The sequence below is a fragment of the Schistocerca gregaria genome, chromosome 5 (genome assembly GCF_023897955.1).
Source record: "Schistocerca gregaria isolate iqSchGreg1 chromosome 5, iqSchGreg1.2, whole genome shotgun sequence".
Lineage (NCBI taxonomy): Eukaryota > Metazoa > Arthropoda > Insecta > Orthoptera > Acrididae > Schistocerca > Schistocerca gregaria.
Window position 1 is genome coordinate 42,456,780 of NC_064924.1, and position 26,422 is coordinate 42,483,201.

General features: G+C 43.9%; 1 protein-coding gene and 1 non-coding gene across 6 annotated transcripts in view; both read left to right on the top strand.

The window, feature by feature from the left end:
• Positions 1-25,028, top strand: part of LOC126272339 (inactive dipeptidyl peptidase 10) — a 1,336,959-nt gene extending 1,311,931 nt beyond the window's left edge. For all 5 annotated transcript variants that reach the window (XM_049975128.1, XM_049975129.1, XM_049975132.1 and 2 more), the window contains exons 17-18: positions 8,802-9,007; positions 21,722-25,028. In XM_049975128.1, coding sequence (XP_049831085.1) covers positions 8,802-9,007; positions 21,722-21,829 — 314 coding nt within the window. In that variant the 3' untranslated portion in view covers positions 21,830-25,028. The remainder of the gene's footprint in view (positions 1-8,801; positions 9,008-21,721) is intronic.
• Trnas-cga (transfer RNA serine (anticodon CGA)) lies at positions 20,568-20,642 on the top strand. The gene has a single exon. It is a non-coding gene; the product is annotated as a tRNA-Ser (tRNA).
• Positions 25,029-26,422: the final 1,394 nt, after the last annotated feature.

Below are 26,422 nucleotides of genomic sequence, written 5' to 3' on the forward strand. Positions count from 1 at the left end.
TATCATTACTGTCTGTAGTTCGGCTGCTCAGCGCACATGCCTTCTTCATATACGGGCGAAAGTGCATTTTGTTTCATTTCTTACCCCCAATTTATCTTTGTATGTGTATTCCACTGAAAATATCTGCAAAACACACGGATTGTCCAAGGCATGCGCTGTGAATCTTGACTGGAAACAAACTTATTCCATCCACTGACGGTACAACAACAACAATCCTTTACTCTTCGCCATCAAGCTTGCATTCTGTGCTTCTCGAGTTTGTTTTTCCGGTAGTGTTAAAGTACCTTCACACCAAGAATCAACTACGACATGCAAAAACACACAACTGTTGTCGATTCAGTATACTTATTGCAGCGGGGCGGGTTTACTTGGGTGGCATACTTGTTCGATCACTGTCTCTCGTCGTACTGTGCACTACAAAATATCCACCTACCTCAGTACGGTGTCTGATCACCAGCCCGTTTCTCTGTATACGTAGATACTGTCCAGACGATGTAAAAAGCGGCGTTGAAGAAAAACACTGTCAATACTTACGTTTGCAAAGTCCGCGTAAACTCTGGTAGCAAGCTATCCTGTAATACTTTATAACAAATTTCGGGTGAAGGACGATTGCTTCATCTCTTTAGAAAATTATCAGAATTCTCCAAACGAGTTCTTTTTTTTAGGTTCAAAACAAACACTTGCCATCAGCCCGTAGTTAATTAACGAATAATGTCACTCCCCTCAGCTCACAGTTCAGACGACTCAGGACACACGCAAGGCAGCCAGAGATTCCCTTAAGTCCGGCCCGAATTATTACGCGATTTACAGTCGTTACTGTGCTACAATATACGAGTTTCACATTCGGTCCTTTTTCAGTGGATTTATAATAAAGAAACTGCTCGCCACCTATTCCATAAACGGGTATGAAACATGCCATGCGGAATTCTACAAAGGCCGAAAGTTCACACGCGTTTATCTTCCAACAGATCACTTCACAAAGCTCGTATTTTCACAATCTGTCCCTAAATGCAACTGCTTTCACGACAATACAATCCGGACACGAGAAACCAGTAACTTCTTCATTTTGCTCATAATGTAGACGAACACGTCTAACATGATCTGCAAGTCCGATAGTTAGCCGGCGACCGCCTAAAGACACAGTTACGTAATGGAGTAACATGAGATAATATTGAATTCTTTCGTATGTCCAAGATACACACTCTCACTCATTCTCATTTATTCACAAAACAACACATTAAATAAATACTGATCTTTTATGAATTTTATATTACGAAAAATGCCAAATAGTTAACGTTTTTAATTATGAAACTCTAAACAAATTGACCTAACGTGCTGTGAGCTTCAGTAATGATTCCACGTAAGACAAGCTGTTATGCATCCTAACTGACTTTAATCTTACAAATTCATTTGGGGTGTTTTACGTAATTTTCTCTAACTCTGAAAGTATGCCAGCTAGAAAGCTGAGATTTTTACACAAACTTTTTTTAGTAACAAAGGTCAGTATTGACTTTTAACTAAATTAAATAATATTTAATGTAGTTTATTTAGATTCTTATGGGCTTGACTAGTCTGTCGCTCGAATTGACACAGGTACCGCTTCCCACGGATGGTCTAGCGACAGGTTCGAATGAGACACGTTAAGATACAAGCGGCGGTTTCTATTACTGCCAATGGCTCCGAAGCTACGAGCCGTATTGCAAAGTAGTGCAATAAATGCTATTGTGTATTGACTCACGACGTTACATTACAATTGTCATCTGTTGCAAAATGTTGCCAACAGTTTCAAACCATTGTAAACACACACATCCATCGTTTCTTACTATTATTATTATTATCATCAATATTACAGAAAAATTAACACAGAAACGACACATGTCCTCCAGAAACTTTTTGTTAAAAAGAGAAACCATTGGATCTTATAATTCTGTATTGGCGGAGCTCTGCATTGAAGACACGAGAGATTTCAATAATTTTGTCAGAGTGTCATGCGGGGAGAACTCTGAGATTAGTAACACTTTACACTGATCAGTCAGAACATTGTGACCACCGACCTGCATCGATATAAACCCTGCCAGACGACAGTAGCTGTCGAGGAATGAGTGCTAGTCAGACACATGCACGGAGCTTGCAGTACCAGCGAGCGTGCTGTCTGTACGTAGAATCCGGAAGGCGCGCGGTCTGTCTGAGACTGACAGGAAAAACTGTGCGGCCCGGAGATTCGGCACGAGCATTTCGAAAACTGCATGACTTGTCATTTGTTCGAGGAGTGCCGTGGTGAGTCTTTTCAACATGTGTCGACGCCAAATGTGAAACAATGTCCGAAAGCCGTGGGGTTGGGAGGCCACACCTCATTACAGATATGAATCATTTGGATTTGCAGTTCCTTGTGTTTACCGTGTTTGCAGTTAAAATTGTTGTATTTTGCAAGTTCCCAAACATGTTTCACCACCTCTGTGCCATCATCACATCATCAGTCAGTTTCTGTTTTACGAGGGTTGGAACTTAAATAGTGGCAACAATTTGTTCACAACCGATACAAAAGAGTCACATGTTTTCATCTGTTACTGTCCTTCAACGTAGTCACCAGCGTTGTGTAGAACTTCGCAGCACTCGCTTCAGAACTGTTCCAGAGATTCGACAGGCAGTTGACCGCTCCTTTCGCACCATCAACGAAACAGGCTCTGCTAACGGTGTACTACGCCTTCCACATACCTGGCAACGGGTTCTACACAACGCCGGTGACTACCATGAAGGACAGTAACAGGTGCAAACATGTAACTCTTTTGCATCGGTGGTTGAATAAATAGTTGCCACTATTTAAGTTCCAACCTTCGTATTCTATCTGTAATGTGAACATTTTTACTAGGTGATTGCAAAATTACTGGAATATTTAATGCAAACGACAACTGGAAAACACTCGGTTTGCATCGTTTTTCAGGACCACTAGTGTATTATTTATTACTGGTAGCCTGCCATCTGCAACCAAACGATGTTAATGAGAAATTTTGACGGCAGTTAACCTATCGTTTTATGCTCTAGACGTAATTTAGTTTGTCGCGATATTTCGCGCCTGTATTCGTTTTTACTTACGTTTTTGTGTAGCAAGCTCTTTTTTCCTTAGCATCCTGATGAGGTGTTGTGAAGCACACGTAAAACTACCCAAATTTTCATAAAATACATAAAATATAGTCGTAAAAGCACTTTGCACTTCACCAAAACACACTGTAATTGTGGTCGTTGTGTGTCCGAGCCCAGTCAGTGTTCATTTGTTCACCAGTGAGTTTGGCGCCAAATTTGAATTTTGTTTGCATTTTATCTTTGATTCGTTTATGTGTGTAGACATTTTAGCTGTTTATGTTGTCTTTTTTTGTAAACTTCCTTTAATGAGTTAAATAGCGTGTCCTTGCAGACAGTAGTGTGTCCATTTATGACCTGTTTTTCTTCTGCTGTTGCCTTCTGTATGTGGAAGTTTTCCTCAACGGCCAGTTTGTTGTATAGGCTGTGGCTGGGTTTTAGTATTCTTACGTCTGTTTCTATTGTGGTTGGGTGGTGATTGTGGGCTATTTGGTGGTCAGTAAATGTGCTGTGGGAGCTGTTGCTTTTTAAAGCCCTGAGATGTTCTGAATTCCTGGTTGCATCGTCTGATGAATTCCATCACCTTCTTCATCATGCCGATGGGAGGGTGCAAATCCGTCGACTTCTAAGGGAACAGCTTATTGACACCTATATTGTGGGATACAGACAAGCCGGCCCTGGTGGCCGAGAGGTTCTAGGCACTTCAGTCTGGAACCGCGCGACCCCTACGGTCACAGGTTCGAAACCTGTCTCGGGCATGGATGTGTGTGATGTCCTTAGGTTAGTTAGGTTTAAGTAGTTCTAAGTTCTAGGGGACTGATAACCTCAGATATTAAGTCTCATAGTGCTCAGAATCTTTTTTTTTTTTTATACCGACAAACTGGTGTCGGCTCCATTACGCTCCCGGGAACATTCACATGTGTCTCCATGGGACCATGGCTCCAGTGGAGCTTGTGCAAGGTACCATAATGGCCAATGACTATCATACACTGGCTGCAGACGACGTACACCCCTTCGTGAAGATCATGTTTCCTGACGGCAGTGCCATTTTTCAACAAGATAATGCGCTATGTCACAAGGACAGGATCTGAATCCAATCGAGCACATCTCGGATTTGATTAAACGTAGCGTCGGAGCTCTTCGCCCCCCCCCCCCCCCCTCGGGAATTTACGGGGATTAGGTGACTTGTGTGTGAAGATGTAGATGTAGATAGATGTAGAAGATGTGGTGCCCACTCCCTCCAGCCAACTACCAAGGTCTCAATGCGTCGCTGGTGTTATCCCTGCCACAGGTGGACATACCGGTTATTAGGTAGGTGGTTACAACGTTCTGGCTGATTAATGTATAGACAACGGAAAGACAGATATTAGAGCTGTAGTATCATCAGCACAACAGCTTATTGTAAATCTTCTATATTTGGCAACAGGTGACAGTTACGCAAGTTTAATGCACTCTCACCGAATATCACTGGCCAAGATTAGTGACACTGTGCCTTGAATGTGCTGTTATCGTGTTGTGTTCAAGGATTTTTTAAAAGTACTCGGGAGTCGCCATTGTATGAACACAAAAAGGAAACAAAGCAGAAGACACGGCAACGCGCACGCGCTAGTCACTCAACTCTGCCGTGTTTCTGCTCACTGATCATCAACTACAAACTCGAAACAAAACTTCCGTCAACTATTTTTTCAGACTCGCGATTTCAAACAACTCTTGACAACAGTTGAAAAGTATGTCAAACTTCGATTTGAAAGCAGTTGTCAACTGAGTTTGTAGGTTTTAGCTTTCGGTATGAAGGTGCCATTAGCTGTACGCCAGCAACGATACATATTGATGTGGGAGGGTTTGTTAATGAAGATGGCTAATATGCACTTCGTGTATGGGTTCATCGAATACAATTGAGGAGAAGCACTGGGACAGGGTTGGTGTTCGAGTCGGTCCTGCATGCGTACTCTTGGGGACAGATATGGAGATCTTTCTGTTCATAAAAGTACCTCAACATCACCCAGGCAGTCTACAGAGACACGTGCCATGTGTGGAAGTGTTGAAAATCGCACCATGTTAGTGTCTGATGAGAGGCACCACATGAGAATGAGGGATATCGGTGACATACTTTGGTGCTGTCAGAATTCCCTCAGTCACTACCAGCCATGACCTGAAGTCATACATTATGGCTCCTCACACCATAACTCCACGAGTAACACGGCATACTGAAGAATGTGACCTCTCCCCAGGTCGCCGCCATCCTCGCTGAAGTCATACAGGATAGTGAACAACTGAGATTCGTCGCTGAACACAATGGGACGCCCTCCATCGGCAGACCATCCTGCCTGGTCACGGCATCACTTCAGACGCAGCCGTTTGTACTGTGATGTTGACAGCAGCCTATGCATGCGACGCCACGCCACTTACCTCGCCCAGCCGCTGGTGGTCTCCGTCCATCAGCGCGGGACGACAAAGAATGTTGTGGGGCGTGCATTACTGGGATTGATGTGAAGACGCCACGCTGTGATTGATGGACGATACGGCGATCCTCCTTTGTGGTAGTCAGACGCTGTCAATCGGAAATGATGACGACGAGTATGGCTGTTCTCAAGCCCCCATGTAATCTAACATTGGGCCACTGTCACAGCCAAATGCCCACATATCTCATAATTGGAAGGTTCAACTAGCCGTCAAATGGAGACCCACAACGAGGCTGCCTTCACAGACGGTCAAATGCTGATAACGCTGTCTCACGTGAATAAATGGCGCCTCCGTGTCCTTCGGAGTAGTTGCTCACCATCTGACATTGTTTACTCACCTTATCAAGCCTACCAGGCCTGGTCATAACTCTAGAAACGAACAACGCTAAACCACCCTTGTGGCCGTTCTGACAGTCACAGAAACATGCAGTGTTAATCATTTACATGGCCGCCGATGGTGTGTAAGTGTTCGAATTTACTTTGACATCCGATCACGTCTTATAGGTGCTCAGGCTTTTTGTCGGACAGTGTACTGTGAGATAAATGGAAACTGTTGTGATCCTATTCGAGGCAATGTGTCAGTGTCTTTCTTCGACTTCTGATCTTACTAACGCAGCAAAATATATGGCGACTGTGGTACCCGCCTCTGTAGCCATGGTAGAGTCCACACAGAATACGATGACCGATGCGCAATGACCAACCGAAAGCTGGACGAGTTTAGTCGTTTTTTCGGGAGTGGACACCGACTGTGCCTGCCATCTTTCGGCCGGTCGGCCATAACAGAATCGAAGTTTTGCATAAACTGTGAGTTAAAAAGTTCATTTTTGCGTTACTTATACCTTTATATGTCAGGTTCATGATGATGTCCCCATCATTTCTTTAATGGCCACAGTTATCATGATATACGTGGAAGTGAGATGCTGGGCGAAATTCGATAAAATTTGCAATGAAGCACATTGGTCTCTATGATTTTGAGTCTGGTGCATATAACATAATAGGTTGTTCCATATGTAATTAAGCTAACATGGTGACTTTTTCTATGGCTTTCGGTGGAGGTCTCTATCTGTCACCAATCTTGAGAAAACTGATATGACGTAACATGCTCATTTGGCATCGGGTCCGTGAAATATGCGCAACATTCCTCATATTTCGAATTCGGTCTGAGATATTGAAATGAGATTTTGGAAATAGCACTCGATGGAAGAGAGTATTTTGCAATATGATTATTACGCAAAACTTTATTACCTACCGTGTTATTCCACTAACACTAAGTGTGATAAACGAGGCCATAGAGATTAGAATTGCTGACAACACTTTCAATAGAGACGGTGGACTGCAGCTGAGTACAGCTTGGGATCCGGTGTTGAGGGAGTTGAAGCGGGCCCGGCGGTCGCGCGGCCAAAAAAATTACCATATATGGTGCGGGACCGAGCACCAGTGACGTCACGAGCGACGGCGCGGCTACATAAGCCCGGCAATGACAACCACACGACAGTCATCGACTTGACAATGGCCGAGGAGATATCTGCCTACAGCTCATGGGCAGTAAACCACTTGACGCGGCTTGAAACCTGAGAATGTTTTATTAACGGATGTTGTTGTTGTGGTCTTCAGTCCTGAGACTGGTTGGATGCAGCTCTCCATACTATTCTATCCTGTGCAACCTTCTTCAACTCCCAGTACCTATTGCAACCTACATCCTTTTGAATCTGCTTAGTGTATTCATCTCTTGGTCTCCCTCCACGATTTTTATCCTCCACGCTGCCCTCCAATACTAAACTGGTGATACCTTGATGCCTCAGAACATGTTCTACCAACCGATCTCTTCTTTTAGTCAAGTTCTGCGACAAACTTCTCTTCTCTCCAATTCTGTTCAATACCTCGTCATTAGTTATGTGCTCTCCCCATCTAAACTTCAGCATTCTTCTGTAGCACCACATTTCGAAAGCTTCTATTCTCTTCCTGTCCAAACTATTTATCGTCCATGTCTCACTTCCATACATGGCTACACTCCATACAAATACTTTCAGAAACGACTTCCTGACACTTAAATCTATACTCGATGTTAACAAATTTCTCTTCTTCAGAAATGCTTTACTTGCCATTGCCAGTCTACATTTTATATCCTCTCTACTTCGACCATCATCAGTTATTTTGCTCCCCAAATAGAAAACTCATTTACTACTTTAAGTGTCTCATTTCCTAATCTAATTCCCTCAGAATCACCCGACTTAATTCGACTGCATTCCATTATCCTCGTTTAGGTTTTGTTGATGTTCATCTTACATCCTCCTTTCAAGACACTGTCCATTCCGTTCAACTGCTCTTCCAAGTCCTTTGCTGTGTCTGAAAGAATTGCAACATCATCGGCGAACATTAAAATTTTTATTTCTTCTCCATGGATTTTAATACCTAATCCAAATTTTTCTTTTGTTTCCTTCACTTCTTGCTCAAAATACAGTTTAAATAACATCGGGGAGGGGCTACAACCCTGTTTCACTCCCTTGCTAACCACTGCTTCCCTTTCATGTCGCTCGACTCTTATAACTGCCATCTGGTTTCTGTACAAAATGTAAATAGCCTTTCGCTCCCTCTATTTTACCCTTGTCACCTTCAGAATCTGAAAGAGAGTATTCCAGTCAACATTGTCAAAAGCTTTCTCTAAGTCTACAAATTCTAAAAACGTAGGTTTGCCTTTCCTTAATCTAGCTTCTCTAAGATAAATCGTAGCGTCAGTGTTGCCTCACGTGTTCCAGTATTTCTACGGAATCCAAACTGATCTTCCCCGAGGTCGGCTTCTACTAGTTTTTCCATTCGTCTGTAAAGAATTCGCGTTAGTATTTTGCAGCTGTGGCTTATTAAACTGATAGTTCGTTAATTTTCACATCTGTCAACACCTGCTGTCTTTGGGATGGGAACGATTATGTTATATTAACGGATATCGCCGCGAAAGCATGCATCCGTACATAGCGTGTATCCTGAAAATTATGTCTCTCGCATGGTAATGTAGAATTTGTCGCTTGCCTCCACCCTCAGTGCTGTTAAAATGGCAAGAAATGGAGTAAAAAGTTGTTAAATAACTCGTTACGAGAAAGTTGAACGATTGCATTGGCTACTACATTCCAAGCAGAGCGCTCAGAACACTCCTGAACGCTCATTGGCTGACGGAGAATGCGTGAAGTAGGTGCGCATTACAGGCCTAAATTCGTCGGGCGTCGTTCGTGGCGCCGTCTGTACTGCAGACGTCCCCCGCTGTTGCAGACTCGGCGTTCACGGAGCGCGTGCTGGGGCTGCCCGGCGACAACTACAAGGGCTACGTGGAGGCGGACGCGACGCAGCGCGCCCGCTACGTGCCCAGCCACTCGCTGTACCTGCTGCACGGGCTCGCCGACGTCACGGCGCCCTACGTGCACGGCGTCGCGCTGGCGCGGGCGCTCGCGCAGGCCAACATCATCTTCCGATACCAGGTCAGTCTCCTCCCTGCAGCACCATCTGATACATCTTCAGATACGAGGTCAGTCTCCTCTCTTCTACCAGCGTCATCATCCTACAGATGCATCTACTACACCCAACATCTATCACCTTCACGTGCAAAGTTACTATCCTCTCCTGGACCAGCCATAGCATCCTACAGTAGCATGTACCACATCCAAATCACCTACAATCTGCTGTCCTGTACCAACCTCATCATCCCACGGTAGCGTCTACTACATCCAACATGTTCAGATATCAGGTCAGTCTTCTTTCATGCACAAGCCTCATCATTCCACTGTAGCATTTACTACACCGAATTCCATCTTCTTCAGATACCAGATCAATCTCCTCTCCTCTACCAGCCTCATCATCCCACGGTAGCGTCTACTACAGCCAACATCCAGCATCTTCACATACCAGTTCAAGCTCTTCTCCTGTAGCAGCCTCATCAATCTACCGAAGCACTCGACATCGTCAGTTACTGAATTAAATCTTCTCGCAATTTCTCTGTCATGTCAGCCTGGACTCTTAGGAATTCCACCGGAAAGCTTCGAGCTTGATCTCGGTGGAGCAGCGACAGTCGCCGGGTAACAATGTCGCCACTACTGGCCAGTCAGCACCCGCCTGTTACGGGACATGAAAGACACTCCCAGACCCAACTATCTCCATTGTACTCTCATCCAACCAGCCCTCCTCCCATCTCACCCACACAAAATCCGAGGTACTTGCTGAACGTGACACTGTGTGATAATAGATCCTCTTTACTGTATTTTAATCTTCAAACTGTTAATCCCGTACACGGGGTTTTACGCGAGACACATCAAATATTTTAGGCGGTTGTAGTATAGACTAACAACGCCTTTCTGCAGTGGTAATACCGGTTCCCGTCAGTTCACCGTCGTTAATTGCTGTCGGGCTAGTCTAGCGCTAGGATGGGTGACCATCCGTGTCTGCCGACCACTGTTGGCGAGAGGCTAATTGAGGACCTACTTCATTGAGAAGTAGCTTAGCTGCTCTGGTCACGAAAACTGACAACCGCCAGGAGGGCATAGTGCTGATCACATGCTCCTCCACATCTGCATCAGGTGATCCCTGTGGGCTGAAGGATGACAAGGCGGTCGGTCGGTACCGTTGGGCCTTCCGAGATCTGTTCGAACGAAATTTTAGTACAGACAAACAAAATAAAATCATCCCTACAATATGAGTCCAATTTTTATTGGCTACTGAAATCAGCTGTTACAATGTAACAAAAACCGATGCTCACAGAAGAAGAAACTGATAAAGTTCAAAGTTGACATTAAAAATTCCACATCTGACTTCAACACAACTTCCAGTTCTCTTGATAACACCACTTGTAACTCTTGTGAGGTCATCTTGGCTTTCTTTTATGATGAGAAGCGCCATTAATAACTCGAATAATCAATTTGTCTCTTGTGCTTACTTTTTCTTTCGAAACTTCACTTCTCAACTATCACCATAGGCAAAAATCTAAAGGCGTAACTTCCGCAACTTTTGTGGCCAAAGAGGTGACCATTTCCGCCGGTCTATCTTCCGGGGAATGTTACGTTCAGATGATGTGTAGAGTGAGTAGAACAATCTGTAAGGGTTCCATCATGTTCGACGAACATACGGGCCTTCGTAGCCAAGGGACCTCTTCCAGTAACGCTCGATGCTCATTCTCAAGGAAGTCTAGATAACTGAGCTCTGTAAGACGATACGGCAACACAATAATTCCGATCAATAGACAGTCTTATCATCCCAGACCACACAATTACAGAGATGCGTGTTTGAAACGTGTCTCCACAAAAGCAGGTGAAATGAAAGTGTCTTCACCAGTAAACTGAAACGGAAATGAGCGTTTGGCGTCAATGGCCGGGAGGCCCCTTGCGGCACAGGTCCGTCCGCCTTGGTGCAGGTCTTATTACGTTCGACGCCACATTGGACGACCTGAGCTACGGATGGGGATGAAATGATGATGAAGACAACACAACACCCAGTCAATGGGCGGAGTAAATCTCCGACCCAGTCGAGAATTGAACCCGGTCCCGTAGGACGACCATCCGTCACGCTGACCACTCAGCTATCGGGGTGGACATCAGTAAACTACACTCCTGCAAATGGAAAAAAGAACACATTCACACCGGTGTGTCAGACCCACCATACTTGCTCCGGACACTGCGAGAGGGCTGTACAAGCAATGATCACACGCACGGCACAGCGGACACACCAGAGACCGCGGTGTTGGCCGTCGAATGGCGCTAGCTGCGCAATATTTGTGCACCGCCGCCGTCAGTGTCAGCCAGTTTGCCGTGGCATACGGAGCTCCATCGCAGTCTTTAACACTGGTAGCATGCCGCGACAGCGTGGACGTGAACCGTATGTGCAGTTGACGGACTTTGAGCGAGGGCGTATAGTGGGCATGCGGGAGGCCGGGTGGACGTACCGCCGAATTGCTCAACACGTGGGGCGTGAGGTCTCCACAGTACATCGATGTTGTCGCCAGTGGTCGACGGAAGGTGCACGTGCCCGTCGACCTGGGACCGGACCGCAGCGACACACGGATGCATGCCAAGACCGTAGGATCCTACGCAGTGCCGTAGGGGACCGCACCGCCACTTCCCAGCAAATTAGGAAGCCGTTCCACAGGACTACATCCAGCATCTCTACGATCGTCTGCATGGGAGAATAGCAGCCTGCATTGCTGCGAAAGGTGGATATACACTGTACTAGTGCCGACATTGTGCATGCTCTGTTGCCTGTGTCTATGTGCCTGTGGTTCTGTCAGTGTGATCATGTGATGTATCTGACACCAGGAATGTGTCAATAAAGTTTCCCCTTCCTGGGACAATGAATTCACGGTGTTCTTATTTCAATTTCCAGGAGTGTATATTCATGGGGAAGTATCCAACGGCAAAATTCCAACTTTTTACCTTCATCTCTTTCTTGAAGCTGTTGAATACACTGTACATGATAAGGTTAGAGGCCGTGCCTACGTGATATCTACCATATTCTTGCATTGTGAAACACCGGTAGAAATCCTGCTCGTGTTTGTTGAAGAACTACCTTCTGCCGTCTGAATAACGGTTTCTAGTTCATCCACATTTTGTTCATTCAGACGTTCAGATTCGTGCACACTGCACGAATCTCACGCAGTTTAGTGAAAACACGAGTAAACAGTCTTGAATCTGCTATTCGGTACTTAGGACATCATCTGCCGCATTCTGTATAACCAACAACAGTTTTCCCGTGACAAAACACGTACACAAATGCCAGTTCAGCATGCCTGGTGTGGCACTCTTAAACGGTACAGTAGAACCAAAAATGACATAATCACAGCTGAAAAAAGTTTCTTTGTAAACTCAAGCACAACTTTACAATTTATCAGAACTTCAAAACAACAATCGATAAATAAATAAATTCACAGTAATTAAAGTAGGAGGACGTGACTACATGCGAAATAAGAACTTGCCTGTGTTACCAGCTGTATCTCTGTAACCAATACAAATTACATACATGTTCTATGGAATGTTTTATTCAAATTATTCTATGCTACCAGCTCCTAAAATGTTTAACACTCCTCATGAAATGCTCTGTGTATTTTAACATTGCTGCCTTTTTTTTATCATGGCTCCGGCCACCCCTTCGCCACGCGTTGGAGTTGTGTGGGCAAGGGCGGATGAAATGTAACTCTAATGTAGTTAAACAAAATTTATATATTACATTTAGGCACTAGTGACTTATTTACAGGCTCTGTTTCACTCTGGACTTCCATTATTACAAATTTACGATAAAGTGTTGTCGGCAGAGATTATTTGCATTTCTGTTAATTGTGTACGACTAAAACTCGTTTGTTGACAGCAGTTCGCTTCCGTTACGAGTGCTGGTACTGTAGCACTGTTAGTGCCGTTTTTATGATCTTCTTTTACATTCCTTTCACTAATTTTAAATTCAGCCATATTGTGCCTTTACAGTATGTTTCCCTACCGCGTTTCAAAGCAATTATGTGTTATTTCCATCCTAGCTTCAATATTTGACCCATTCAGTAATGCCAACGTTCTCATTCTCCCCGTTCAAAATCAGTGTTCGTCTTACTCTTCTCACTTATTACAAACAATAGTAAAACCACCTTGGTCACATGTTGCGCTTCGGTATATAGATGGATTAAGTAGGTAGTGGCCCACCAATTAGCATGACCCGCCAGTTTACCCAAGAGCGCTAATGCGCTGCTTTCTGGACTCGGGTAGGCGCGCTGGCCCCGGGTCGAATCGGCCCGGCGGATTACCGACAAGGGCCAGTGTGCCGTCCACCCTGGATGTGGTTTTAAGGCGGTTTCCACATCCCAATAGGTGAATACCGGGCTGGTCCCCATGTCCTGCCTCAGTTACACGACTCGCAGGCATTTGACACACGTTCGCATTATTTCATGATTTACACTAGACGCAGACAGCTGGAGTACACTGATTCCGTCCCAGGGAGTCGGGGCTGGGGACAGGAAGGGCATCCAGCCACCCCCCTCAAATTAATCTTGCCAAATCCGATTGTAACCACGCCGATCCTGCGAAAACTGCAGGACACAGGCGTTAGCAAAAGAACACGAGTGCACTAGTTGTCATAATGACGAGCATTATTTGCAAGTAGTCATATATATCTACTGACGGAATAAGTCGCAAAACCAACAAAGAGCCGGCCCCGGTTGCCGAGCGTTTCTAGGCGCTACAGTCCGGAACCGCGCGACTGCTACGGTCGCAGGTTCGAATCCTGCCTCAGGCATGGATATGTGTGATGCCCTTCGGTTAGTTAGGTTTAAGTAGTTCTAAGTTCTAGGGGAATGATGACCTCAGTGTTGAGTCCCATAGTGCTCAGAGCCATTTGGACCATTTTTTTAACCAAAAAGGAGCTGTGTGACATAAACAAGAGCTCTACATCTGAAAAACAATGTCTACTCAAGTTTCGCATCAGAGTGGCGCTAGTAGCGCCACCGTAAGAATGCAAATCATGTTTCTTTTACCCGTCGGAGGCTCGAGCCCTCCGTCAGGCATGGGTGTGTGTGTCGTCCTTAGTGTAAGTTAGTTTAAGCTATATTAAGTAGTGTGTAAGCTTAGGGACCGATGACCTCAGCAGTATGGTCCTGTAACACCTTACCACAAATTTTAATTGTATTTCCTTTGAATAAGTGATGCAACAGTCGTGAGCGTTAGTTACCTTTGAGATTGGACGTGTTGAGTTGATGCCGGTGAGAAATGCCTTTAAGGCCACAAAGATGTCATTATCAGCACCTCTCTGAGTTTGAACGATATCACCTAGTAAAGCTAAGAGAAGCTGGATGTTCCTTCTGTGATGTTGCAGAAAGACTTGGCGGGAATGTACAGGGTGTTTCAAAAATGACCGGTATATTTGAAACGGCAATACAAACTAAACGAGCAGCGATAGAAATACACCGTTTGTTGCAATATGCTTGGGACAACAGTACATTTTCAGGCAGACAAACTTTCGAAATTACAGTAGTTACAATTGTCAACAACAGAGGGCGCTGCGGTCTGGGAAACTCTATAGTACGATATTTTCCACATATACACCATGCGTAGCAATAATATGGCGTAGTCTCTGAATGAAATTACGCGAAACCTTTGACAACGTGTCTGGCGGAATGGCTTCACAGCCAGATGAGATGTACTGCTTCAGCTGTTCAATTGTTTCTGGATTCTGGCGGTACACCTGGTCTTTCAAGTGTCCCCACAGAAAGAAGTCACAGGGGTTCATGTCTGACGAATAGGGAGGCCAAACCACGCCTCCTCCTGTATGTTTGAGATAGCCAAAAGCAATCACACGATCATCGAAATATTCATTCAGGAAATTAAAGACGTCGGCCGTGCGATGTGGCCGGGCACCATCTTGCATAAACCACGAGGTGTTCGCAGTGTCGTCTAAGGCAGTTTGTACCGCCACAAATTCACGAAGAATGTCCAGATAGCGTGATGCAGTAATCGTTTCGGATCTGAAAAATGGGCCAATGATTCCTTTGGAAGAAATGGCGGCCCAGACCAGTACTTTTTGAGGATGCAGGGACGATGGGACTGCAACATGGGGTTTTCGGTTCCCCATAAGCGCCAGTTCTGTTTATGGACGAAGCCGTCCAGGTAAAAATATGCTTCGTCAGTAAACCAAATGCTGCCCACATGCATACCGCCGTCATCAATCCTGTGCACTATATCGTTAGCGAATGTCTCTCGAGCAGCAGTGGTAACGGCGCTGAGGGGTTGCCGCGTTTGAATTTTGTATGGATAGAGGAGTAAACTCTGGCGCATGAGGCGATACGTGGACGTTGGCGTCATTTGGATCGCAGCTGCAACATGGCGAACGGAAACCCGAGGCCGCTGTTGGATCACCTGCTGCACTAGCTGCGCGTTGCCCTCTGTGGTTGCCGTACGCGGTCGCCCTACCTTTCCAGCACGTTCATCCGTCACGTTCCCAGTCCGTTGAAATTTTTCAAACAGATCCTTTATTGTATCGCTTTTCGGTCCTTTGGTTACATTAAACCTCCGTTGAAAACTTCGTCTTGTTGCAACAACACTGTGTTCTAGGCGGTGGAATTCCAACACCAGAAAAATCCTCTGTTCTAAGGAATAAACCATGTTGTCCACAGCACACTTGCACGTTGTGAACAGCACACGCTTACAGCAGAAGGACGACGTACAGAATGGCGCACCCACAGACTGCGTTGTCTTCTATATCTTTCACATCACTTGCAGCGCCATCTGTTGTTGAAAATTGTAACTACTGTAATTTCGAAAGTTTGTCCACCTGAAAATGTACTGTTGTCCTAAGCATATTGCATCAAACGGTGTATTTCTATCGCTGCTCATTTAGTTTTTATTGCCGTTTCAAATATACCGGTCATTTTTGAAACACCCTGTAGCTACTGTACGTGATTGCTGGCAGCGGTGGTCGCGAGGGTGTATGGTTCCAAGAAGACCGGGCTCCGAATGGCCACGTGGCAGAACCGACAGGGAAGAGCACCGAGCTCGGCGTATGGCTCTGGCGCATCGTACTGCATCTGCAGCAGCAATAATAGCAGCAGGTGGCACCAGGGTGACGAATTGTTGCAAATCGGTTACATCAAGGACAGCTCCGAGCCAGACGCCCTGTAGCGTGCATTCCACCGATCTTAAAAGCACGGCATGTGCAGCTGTGATCTAGTGGCTGGTGTTGCTGCCTCTGGATTTCATCCACATTCGGGAAACTGGCGAGCCTGGACAGTGAGAAGATTGGTGATTTGTACGAACACTGAGAATGCGTAGTTGAGGGTCCCACAAACCAAATATCATCATCATATGATTTGTGAAGCTGAACAGTTCAAATTTCTAGGTGTTCAGATAGATAGTAGGCTCTCGTGGAAAGCCCACGTTCAGGATCTTGTTCAAAGACTTAATACTGCCATTTTTACTATTCGAACGGTATCAAAAGTGAGCGATACTTCGACACGTAAATTAGTCTACTTTTCTTATTTTCATTCACTTATGTCGTATGGTGTTATGTTTTGGGGTAACTCTTCCCATTCTAGAAGGATATTTTTGGCTCAGAAACGGGCGGTTCGGGCAATAAGTGGTGTGAGTTCGCGAACCTCTTGTCGATCTCTGTTCACGAGTCTGGGTATTTTGACATTGGCCTCTCAATATGCATATTCCTTATTGTAGTTTCATGTTACCAGTATTAGTTTATTCCCAAGAATAAGCAGCTTTCACTCGGTTAATACTCGGCAGAAATCAAACCTCCATTGGGATCAGAATTCCTTAACTCTTGTGCAAAAAGGTGTGCAGTATACTGCTGCATCCATTGTCAATAAGCTACCACTCGAATTCAAAAATCTTAGCAGTAATCCACGCGCTTTCAAATCGAAACTGAAGATTTTGCTCATGGGTTACTCCTTCTATTCTGTCGAGGAGTTCCTTCAAAAATTAAGCTGTGTCATCCGCAACCAGAATTAAACATCCCTGTCAGCTTTGCTTCAGACCAGATGACCTTACGCCGTTTGCCTGTTCCCCTCTTGTAACTACCCTCTGCTTCCGTCTCTTTTTATTCTTCCACATTCGCACCTGACACCACAACTTCTCTCATCCTGCCTACCAGGAGTAATTAGAAGATACAAATACAGTGAAAATAGACAGATACAGACGGCCTGAGGGCGTCTGATTTGAAGCAAAGATGACATCCAGGAGAGCAGTGGCAACTGTCTTAGGCATTCTGCCCTAGAGCAGAGCTAAAGCACGAAAGATCGCGATTTTCACGCATGTCTCTCTGCAGGCAGAAGCGGGAAGCAGTCACACGGCTCGTTTCCCATTGTCCTGGCTGGTTATTCCATGAACCCTGGGCTATGCTGCTTATTAGTACGGTCTCTGTACTCCTCTTGGACACTTTTCCAACAGTGCAGTGGCTCGTGTATTTGGCTAGAAAGACAGGGTATAGAAAGAAAATCTTAAAGAGAAATAAAAGGTAGTAAAAGTATTACTTTGTCGGTGCCCTTGTTGCGACAGACAGATACGGCTTTACAGAATGGGGTTTACACTGACGTGGCTAAAGTCATGGAACAGCGAAATGCACGTATGCAGGTGGTGTTAGCGTCGCGTGCACGAGGTATAAAATGGAGTGCTTTGGCGGAGCTCTTATTTCTGCTAAAGTGATTCGTGTGAAAAGGTTTCCGACGTTATTATGGCCGCGCGACGGGAATTGACACACTTTGAACGTGGAATTTTAGCTGGACCTAAACGCATGGGACATTCCTATTCGGAAATCGTTAGGCAATTCAGTATTCCTAGATGCATATTGTCAAGAGTATGCCGAGAATACCGAATTTCAGGCATTACCGCTCACCACGGACAACGCTGTGTCCAACGTCCTTCACTTAACGACCGAGAGCACCGGCAAAGGTTCTTTTGGCTTGCACAGGCAGAAAACTGCGAGTCATTGTCAGAAGATGGGTTAGGCACCTCAAAACAAGGCAAAAATACACAAACATAATCCAAAACAAGGCCTGTGCAAGGCACATGATAGGCATTAACCAATGGGCCAGAGCAGCTTACATTTTTTCACCACGAACATATCAATATAAGCGCTACAACAGCAGAACTAAAACGAAGTGCGTAAAACGTAACCTAGAGCTTGCAAAATGAAGGAATTGTTTCAAACTCTTTCACAAAACGTGAAGCAGTCTGCACCTTTTTTGTCACAAATGTTATAAATCTTATAGTGATTACTATATTTTTGACGCCATAATACGAGATGTAATCGTTTTCATGTATCATTTATCTAGCATTTCTATTAAATAAAAATAAAATAAAGCTTCCTTCTAATACCTAATAAGTTTCAGTAAGTCAGAGGACAAATGAAGACTAGAAATTACAAACGTTGTAAATGCCTAAATTTTTTTTTTTAAATGCGCTTTCGGTGCTACTGTGTCCTCGATACACTGTTGCATATCCCTAGGCTTGATCCAGGAGCCAAACCACGGGGAAAGTCTTTCAGACATGCATTAGTATGCGGCGTTTGGTCTATGCGCCAAGCCGTGCTTCTCTCTGTAGTTCCGACAGTAAAACATATGATACATTATTTTTGTTGGCTGCATTTCTACTTGTTAAAAACTTAATGATGTATTTTTGTACTGTATTAGTTTGTAGTGTATCAGTATTAATAGCACCTGGAACAATAACGTTCCTCCTGCTTTTTTGTCGAAAATTGACATTTTTTAGACTGTGTGCAAAACACAAGCTGATTCTTGCAAAAACGTAAACAGCAAGTAGCTACTTTTAATAATACTTAACGTTACCAGATTCGAACCTATGGATTCGTTCTCAGATGGCTGTTACGTTTATATTACAGTAGCTGAGTATCTGGCGTTGCTTTGGTATGTATTTATCCCAAGCTTCTGTTAGTCTATCTACTTCTTCCCCTTTCCTTTGTCCACCTCCTACTCTGCCCAGTCTCTCTGTTCTTCTGCTCCTCCCTCCTCCCTGTCCTTCGCCTCACCCCTCCCCCCTGTCTCTCTGGCCACCTCTCTCAATCTCTTCCTCCCCACCCCTCTCTCTCTCTGTACATTCCTCCTCCCCCTGTCTGAGTCGATCTCCTTCCCATTTTCTGTCCATTTCTGCACCCACTGCTCTCTCTACATCTCCTACTCTCCATTATTTTTGTCCATTTTGTCTTCTAGTCTTTCTCTGTCCGACCCTCCTTCCACTCTCGTAGTTCATCTCCTCCTCTTCCCTTTGTCTGTCCATTTTCTTCTCCCCTTATCTCTGCCCGTTTTCTCTTCCCCTTATCTCTTCCCCATCTCCTCTGCCTCCCTCATCTCTCTCTCAATCACCATGTTATCACTCACACCCCAAGAGGAAGTTGGTGGCTCTTACTCCCATAACATTTCTTTTCAGATAGTAAGTAATATGTGTACGAAGTTTGGCTCAAATCGACCCAAGAGTTTAGGTGGAGCTTTCCACCTGCAGCTTTGCACAGGTTCGCACATGTCACACATATGTCACCTACATATTTGTACACATATTTAACCTGTATCTCTAGTGAATTTCGTCGTGCAGTTTCGTTTTCATGTAGCTCAATGTTTATGACGTCATATCTCCTGAGACATATGTCGTACGAAAGTATAACTTTGCAAGTACATTCAGTGGTGTATTTAGGTACTCGAACAGAATTAGTAGTAAAGAAATAAATTAAAAGTCGTGAATGATGCGACAGTTTTTCACGAATCTTAGTGTTTATGAGGTTATTACTCCCGAACTGTATGTTATACAATGAAATATTTTTGCAGGTACATTGAGTAGGATATGCCTGGGCATATGATGGGAATACAGTTACTGATAAAGAAGTAATTAATTGAAACTTCCTGGCAGATTAAAACTGTGTGCCCGACCGAGACTCGAACTCGGGACCTTTGCCTTTCGCGGGCAAGTGCTCTACCAACTGAGCTACCGAAGCACGACTCACGTCCGGTACTCACAGCTTTACTTCTGCCAGTATCCGTCTCCTACAGTTTTAATCTGCCAGGAAGTTTCATATCAGCGCACACTCCGCTGCAGAGTGAAAATCTCATTCTGGAAACATCCCCCAGGCTGTGGCTAAGCCATGTCTCCGCAATATCCTTTCTTTCAGGAGTGCTAGTTCTGCAAGTTTCGCAGAAGAGCTTCTGTAAAGTTTGGAAGGTAGGAGACGGATACTGGCAGAAGTAAAGCTGTGAGTAGCGGACGTGAGTCGTGCTTCGGTAGCTCAGTTGGTAGAGCACTTGCCCGCGAAGGGCAAAGGTCCCGAGTTCGAGTCTCGGTCGGGCACACAGTTTTAATCTGCCAGGAAGTTTCATATCAGCGCACACTCCGCTGCAGAGTGAAAATCTCATTCTGGAAACATCCCCCAGGCTGTGGCTAAGCCATGTCTCCGCAATATCCTTTCTTTCAGGAGTGCTAGTTCTGCAAGTTTCGCAGAAGAGCTTCTGTAAAGTTTGGAAGGTAGGAGACGGATACTGGCAGAAGTAAAGCTGTGAGTACCGGACCTGAGTCGTGCTTCGGTGGCTCAGTTGGTAGAGCACTTGCCCGCGAAAGGCAAAGGTCCCGAGTTCGAGTCTCGGTCGGGCACACAGTTTTAATCTGCCAGGAAGTTTCATATCAGCGCACACTCCGCTGCAGAGTGAAAATCTCATTCTGGAAAGTAATTAATTAAAAGACTTAATCCTGATGATGACAGTTTTACTGCATGAACGGTGAAAAATGTAATAAGTGATGAACTTTTTACCTTTCATAATGTTGTGGGGAGGAGGGCGGGGTTGTCAATGAGGAAAAGTCACTGAACGTTTCGAAATTACGCGTTAAGTTTCTTGCAAGTTACTAAGTGCTCTGATTTTCAAATACTGGGTTAATATAATCTGGCTATTTGCGTGTCACGAACTTCGCTTCCTTTCCCTCCGCCACCCCCATCCTTTTGAGAGGCAGGTGGTTCTTAACCCTACACCGTTTCTTTCCAGACACCATAAGTGATATGTGTACCAGTTTCGCTGAAATCCATTCGTACATACATTTTTATAATATGTATGGATTTGTTGCTGTTTACATTAGATATTAGAAGAAACCTGCCAACAACTAACGTAAACAAGAACAAATGTAGCACAAACTTGAACAGCGTTCTAAAGATGAATGTCGCAGCTCAAAACTGGTCTAAGGCGTCTTGTCTCGGTTCGTGCGGTTCCCCCCGTCAGAGGGTCGAGTCCTCCCTCGGGCATGGGTGTGTGTGTTGTGCTTAAGTTTAAGTTAGATTAAGTAGTGTGTAAGCTTAGGGACCGACGACCTCAGCAGTTTGGTCCCATAAGAACTTACTAGAAATTTCCAAAAAAATTCCAAACTGGTAACGGCACTATTTTTGAAAATATAAAGCACCATTAAAGTGCTTTTTCCTTTTTTTGCAACAAGCTGCTTATAAAACTTTCTTACTGGCACGTAGGACGATTTGGTTTCCTCGTATGGCTCTCAGCATATTCTTAATGAAGTATTTGTCTTCCAGTGTCTGCTTTTTTGCGGTGGTGTCAGACATCGCTTGGTAAGCCAAAATATTCAGAGAGATCAACTCAATTCACCATTTTTCTCCAAAAAGCGTTCAAGGTGGAAAGAGCCGCGTCGCGGCGTGAGCAGCGCACCTATGATTGGTGGCCACGTGTGTTGCAGAGCTACGCGGACGAGGGCCACCTGCTGCAGGGCGTCCTGGAGCACGTGTACCGCTCCATGGAGGACTTTCTAAAGGAGTGCCTTAAACTGGACGTGGAGCAGTCGTGAGGAGCCGCCACGCCGCCTTACCCTGTGCCGAGCCACGGTCAAGGTCGTGAACCAGAGACTCTACTCGACTCTCGCGCGTCGTCCATCTGCTATCGTGTGGCAGTGACAATAATGCTACCGCCGCCGGCGGGTGGTGCATTCTGCAGGTGAGCCAAGCAGGGCGGGACGGTACTTCGCAACGTGCGGGCACAATCAGAGAAGCAGACAATCTCCACGCTGGTGCACCTGCGGACGGTGACGGTCGTCGGAACGAAATGGCTCTTCTAAATCTTTATCGCCTTTGTATCGAGGCATCACGTATTTCCCATTTTCTTAAAACTAACTCAATACAATCAAAAGTGCATTACGTAAGTACGGCGGAGTCTTCATATTACGTAACGCTACTATCTTCTCTTGGTAGAGGGGGGCTTCACTCCACCGTCAGAGGCGCTCGTTTTCAGCCGACTAAACGGCAAGACTGACGAGACGAGTGACGTCAGAGTATCTTCAGCATTTGCCACGGGAAATCTTTCGCTCAGTAAGAGTAAGCGCAGGTGACATACTCAGAACAAAGAAGTAGTGTCATTGACCTCGTACTTCCGTCAAGGGTGCCAGGGGCCTCGCGGCTGCGCAGGCTTGAGGCGTACAAACGGAGCGCGCATTCCCACAACCCGTCTCCCCCACTGCGTTTGCGCAGCCGCCGCCGTAAGGACCGTCACACTCTTCCCGTGGAATGTTGATTTACAGAAGTAGCGCCTTTTTTAATACTCTTAGATGGATTCTGATCATTTACGCAATAGTTCACTTGGCAATAAGCACGACAAATAAAACATGCATATCACTCATTTCTGAACAGAAAATTTTCTGAGATATGTATTTTTGAATACTGATCTGTGTGTACCGTTTAGAAGATCACTCGTTTCTCTTCATAACGAACGCGGAATCTGTCAGGAAAGATATAGCCTAAAGTTGTCCTTCTGCTTTAGATGTACGTCACACAGTATACTGCCGAATTCAGCAATAGCGGTCAATGCAGCGTTACGTAATCTTAAGACCTTGAACTGTTGTTAAAGAAACCTTCTCCGCTTTTCGTATAAAATCAGACTACAAGCTTCAGAACGTATCCACTAACGTAAACCCAGTCGTAGAACTAGAAATAAGTTTTGTAGAAAGGCACTTGGTCTTACACACTTGTCTGGAAATGACTGGTAAACAGTACAATATGTAAATAGGACACAGGCAGTAACAGGGCTTCGTAGACTAGGAAACACAGATAGCGGGAAGTGAGCCAGACGGGTCGTGGTGAGGTGAGAGGGCTTCGTGTCATTGTCAGCTCGTGTCCCAGTGCCTGCAGACACACTGCGTTTCCTCTGAAACGTACACATATTCTCAGAGCCTCTTCTATTAAAGGAAATCATAAGCAACTTCCTTCCCACCAATTAAGTTTCACTGTACTACACCTGATGAGCTTACTATTTCCCACTCACCCACTACATAAAGACTTTTACCTGAGCCTAAGTTAGTTCACTGACGCGTACTTGTAGCGCAGTTGAGGACCCATAGGGTTTACACAAATAAGTACAAATTGTAAGTACTCACAATAAAAGATGTAAAAAGGATGAGAGCGTTGAGTCACGTATTTAATGCGTTAGAAACATCATACTTAGCTTTTGTGGTGGAACTGAAAAAAGACGCGTAAATTAAAACTGCTAAATATGCGTTGCATCAAAGCGAGTGTTATACTTTTACAACTTGGGTTTTTGTAAGTTATCTACTGTCAATTGTTCAGCTTAAAGTGGTATTTATGTAATAGCCTTCTAAACCAACTCAGGTTTATTCTTCAAGAAGAAAGTGATAGTTTTGGAAAATAATATGATCGGGCCTTATTATTAACTGTAGCTACAAAATAGAAGAAGTAACTAAAAGTAGAAAAGTAATGACACGAATGACATTTTTCGCAAATTTTTCATTTCTGTGCTCTCTGTGGAAAGAGTGTATGGCCTACTTTGTCAGTGTCTTAAGTAAATTGTTTATTCTGAGGCTAGTTCATCCGTGGCAGTCGCCATTAACAGTACGTGGCCTACTTCTTCGTAACTTCGGCGGCGGGTTTCTACCGTGACGCTGCACGCCTAGTAAGGCAGATTTACGTCACACTCGTCTTTATGATTTGGCGAGAAAATAACGAAACAGTTTTAATAGGGGAGGCTGTGATTTTTTTCAGGTTGTTTCCATCGCGTTGTTTCTTATTTCTTCACATTTGTAATGATATACTTAGGCGAAGCTCGCGTAATGTTCTTTACATACATCTCGAATCTGCCTATACAAAACACTAAGTTAAGTACTGTGTAGAATTGGATACTCAGAAGATTTGTTCATTTTTATACAATGCATTGTTACCAAATAAAAATGTTACACAATGAATTGTAAAAGGTTATTAAATTACATTATTTCATTTGTAAGTTTCCTTCCAAAAAGAATTACTATAGTTTCTTTGGACGACATTCTCGCAACCGATTGTGTCTTGGATGTCTGATAGTTAGTCGCGTCTGCTAATTACACTCAAGGTAAGGTTGTGTTTATAGATACAAGACAGTGCCTCTATGCTCCTGTTTTATCATATCTTCACTGTAAATTTCACGTTCATCGGACATTCTAATATTTTATGCTAATCAATTCAAAGAATGCCTCAAACATTTTTAAGTGGGTACCGGGGTTTGCAATGCAAGCGCTACATTATACTTGCTTAGATTTCTAAACAACTCTCTGAAGTGTACAATCGTAATAGACTGCAAACCAATCTTGTATTCAGTCGTACTTTTTATACAATAGAGATGTAACAAAAAAGCTTCATACTGTAATGAGTTTGAATGGGATACTTGTAAGTGATTTGTATAAATGATAACCGTACACGTGTGGAACATTCGGAGAAACGAACGTTTAAGTCGGCGTGCATAATGGCTCGCAGTTCTTTAATTTTCGGCCTATGTACTGCGTGTCACTTGCTTCCCACTAATCACAAAGCTGAAACAGGACAGGCATTTTGGCACACAGTTGGTTTATCTTAGCCTTCTGAAATATTTCTCTGAATGTTCCACAGGCGTACAAGCTATGAATTTCCAGTACACTCAGATCGATTTTTGTAAACGTTATTTAATAAATATTGTTGTGAGCTTCACATTATTTCAATAACTTTGGAATAAAAGTAAAAAACAGTAAATAACCTTTTCTTGAGAAAATGTGCTATGTCTAGTTACCTAGAAGTAGTTTTTTTCAAGCGCACAGTTTCTTACTACCCGCAGTGAGCAGATAGTTTTAAGAGTTTCCGACAGTCTGAATTGTGGCTACTGTGGGTCTACAGCTCTACCTTGCAATCACAATACACACCAGATGGCAAGTTATGTGAGATGAAAGGTAGGTAATTTCCTTCACGACACGTCGCGGTCACGAACACTGAAAAACAAATTCAAATAAAATAAAAGTATTCAGTCGTTGTAGCAGTACTTTTAACGTGAAGAAGGTCGTTTATACATGAGGTGTTATTAGATAACTCAGTTGAGAAGGATACTTATTTCGGGCCGCACAGTTCTGATAACTTCCCTCTCTTACTTGATTGCTTTAAGTCTCCTTGTAAGAGTAAGTTCATTTTACATGCTTAGCTCTTAGCTCTGGATAGACAACAAGTGAAACAGTAAATACATTATAAAAGCGTTGTAATTTTACTGAAAGCGCTAAACAACGAAGATTTAACAGATGATGTAAGTAAATAGCTGCATGCCTCACTATCATTTAATTCTTACAGTATTGTTATTAGACTTTATTCAGTTTCTGATAATTCCATGTCGTAATGTTATCTCAACTTTTCTCAAATGGCATCAGAACACAGGTGAAACTAGGAATTAACAATTTATTTTTTAATTTTCATGCACTTCTATAAAGCACTCATAATGAATAATAAAATAATAACTGCTGTCAGAAATCATTAAACAAAATAATCTCAAAATTTATTTTCAGTATTGGTACCGTATGTGCTCAGCAGCATAAACGTTTCTCAAAAGGAGAGACATACTTTTAATCTCAAATGATAGAGGACAGCAAACGGTCGTCCTTTCATTTCATTTCCGAAATCTAGGTTGTCTAATAAAACGTGAAATAAAAGGATGACTGTTTGCTGTGCTCTATCATTTGAAACTTATTTCACAGTAATTGAGTGCACTAACATTCCTAATGAAAATTACTCAAGAGGAATTTATGAAATATTTCCTGATGTTATACTCTAGGATGATCTAGCCAATTCGTAACGCCGTCATCGCAAGAAACTTGTTTGTAACAGGTGAGAATAGTTGTTCACTAGATGGGATATGTATATTAAGAAACAGAAATACCACTCAGGTTCTTCTAAGAAAGAAACCAATTATGTCTCTGGAATTTCATAATAAACTAGTGTTCAGACGATGTTGTTGATGTTGCATTCAACAGAGTACTTCCTTTTTCGGTCCATCTTATGAAAATCATGTTAATTTTTTTGTTTTTAGATGTTGTATCGTGTTTCATATTATCTGCGCATTTCCCTTCAAAAAAGTAGAACACCAGTTTATTGTACAATGTACCATTTGC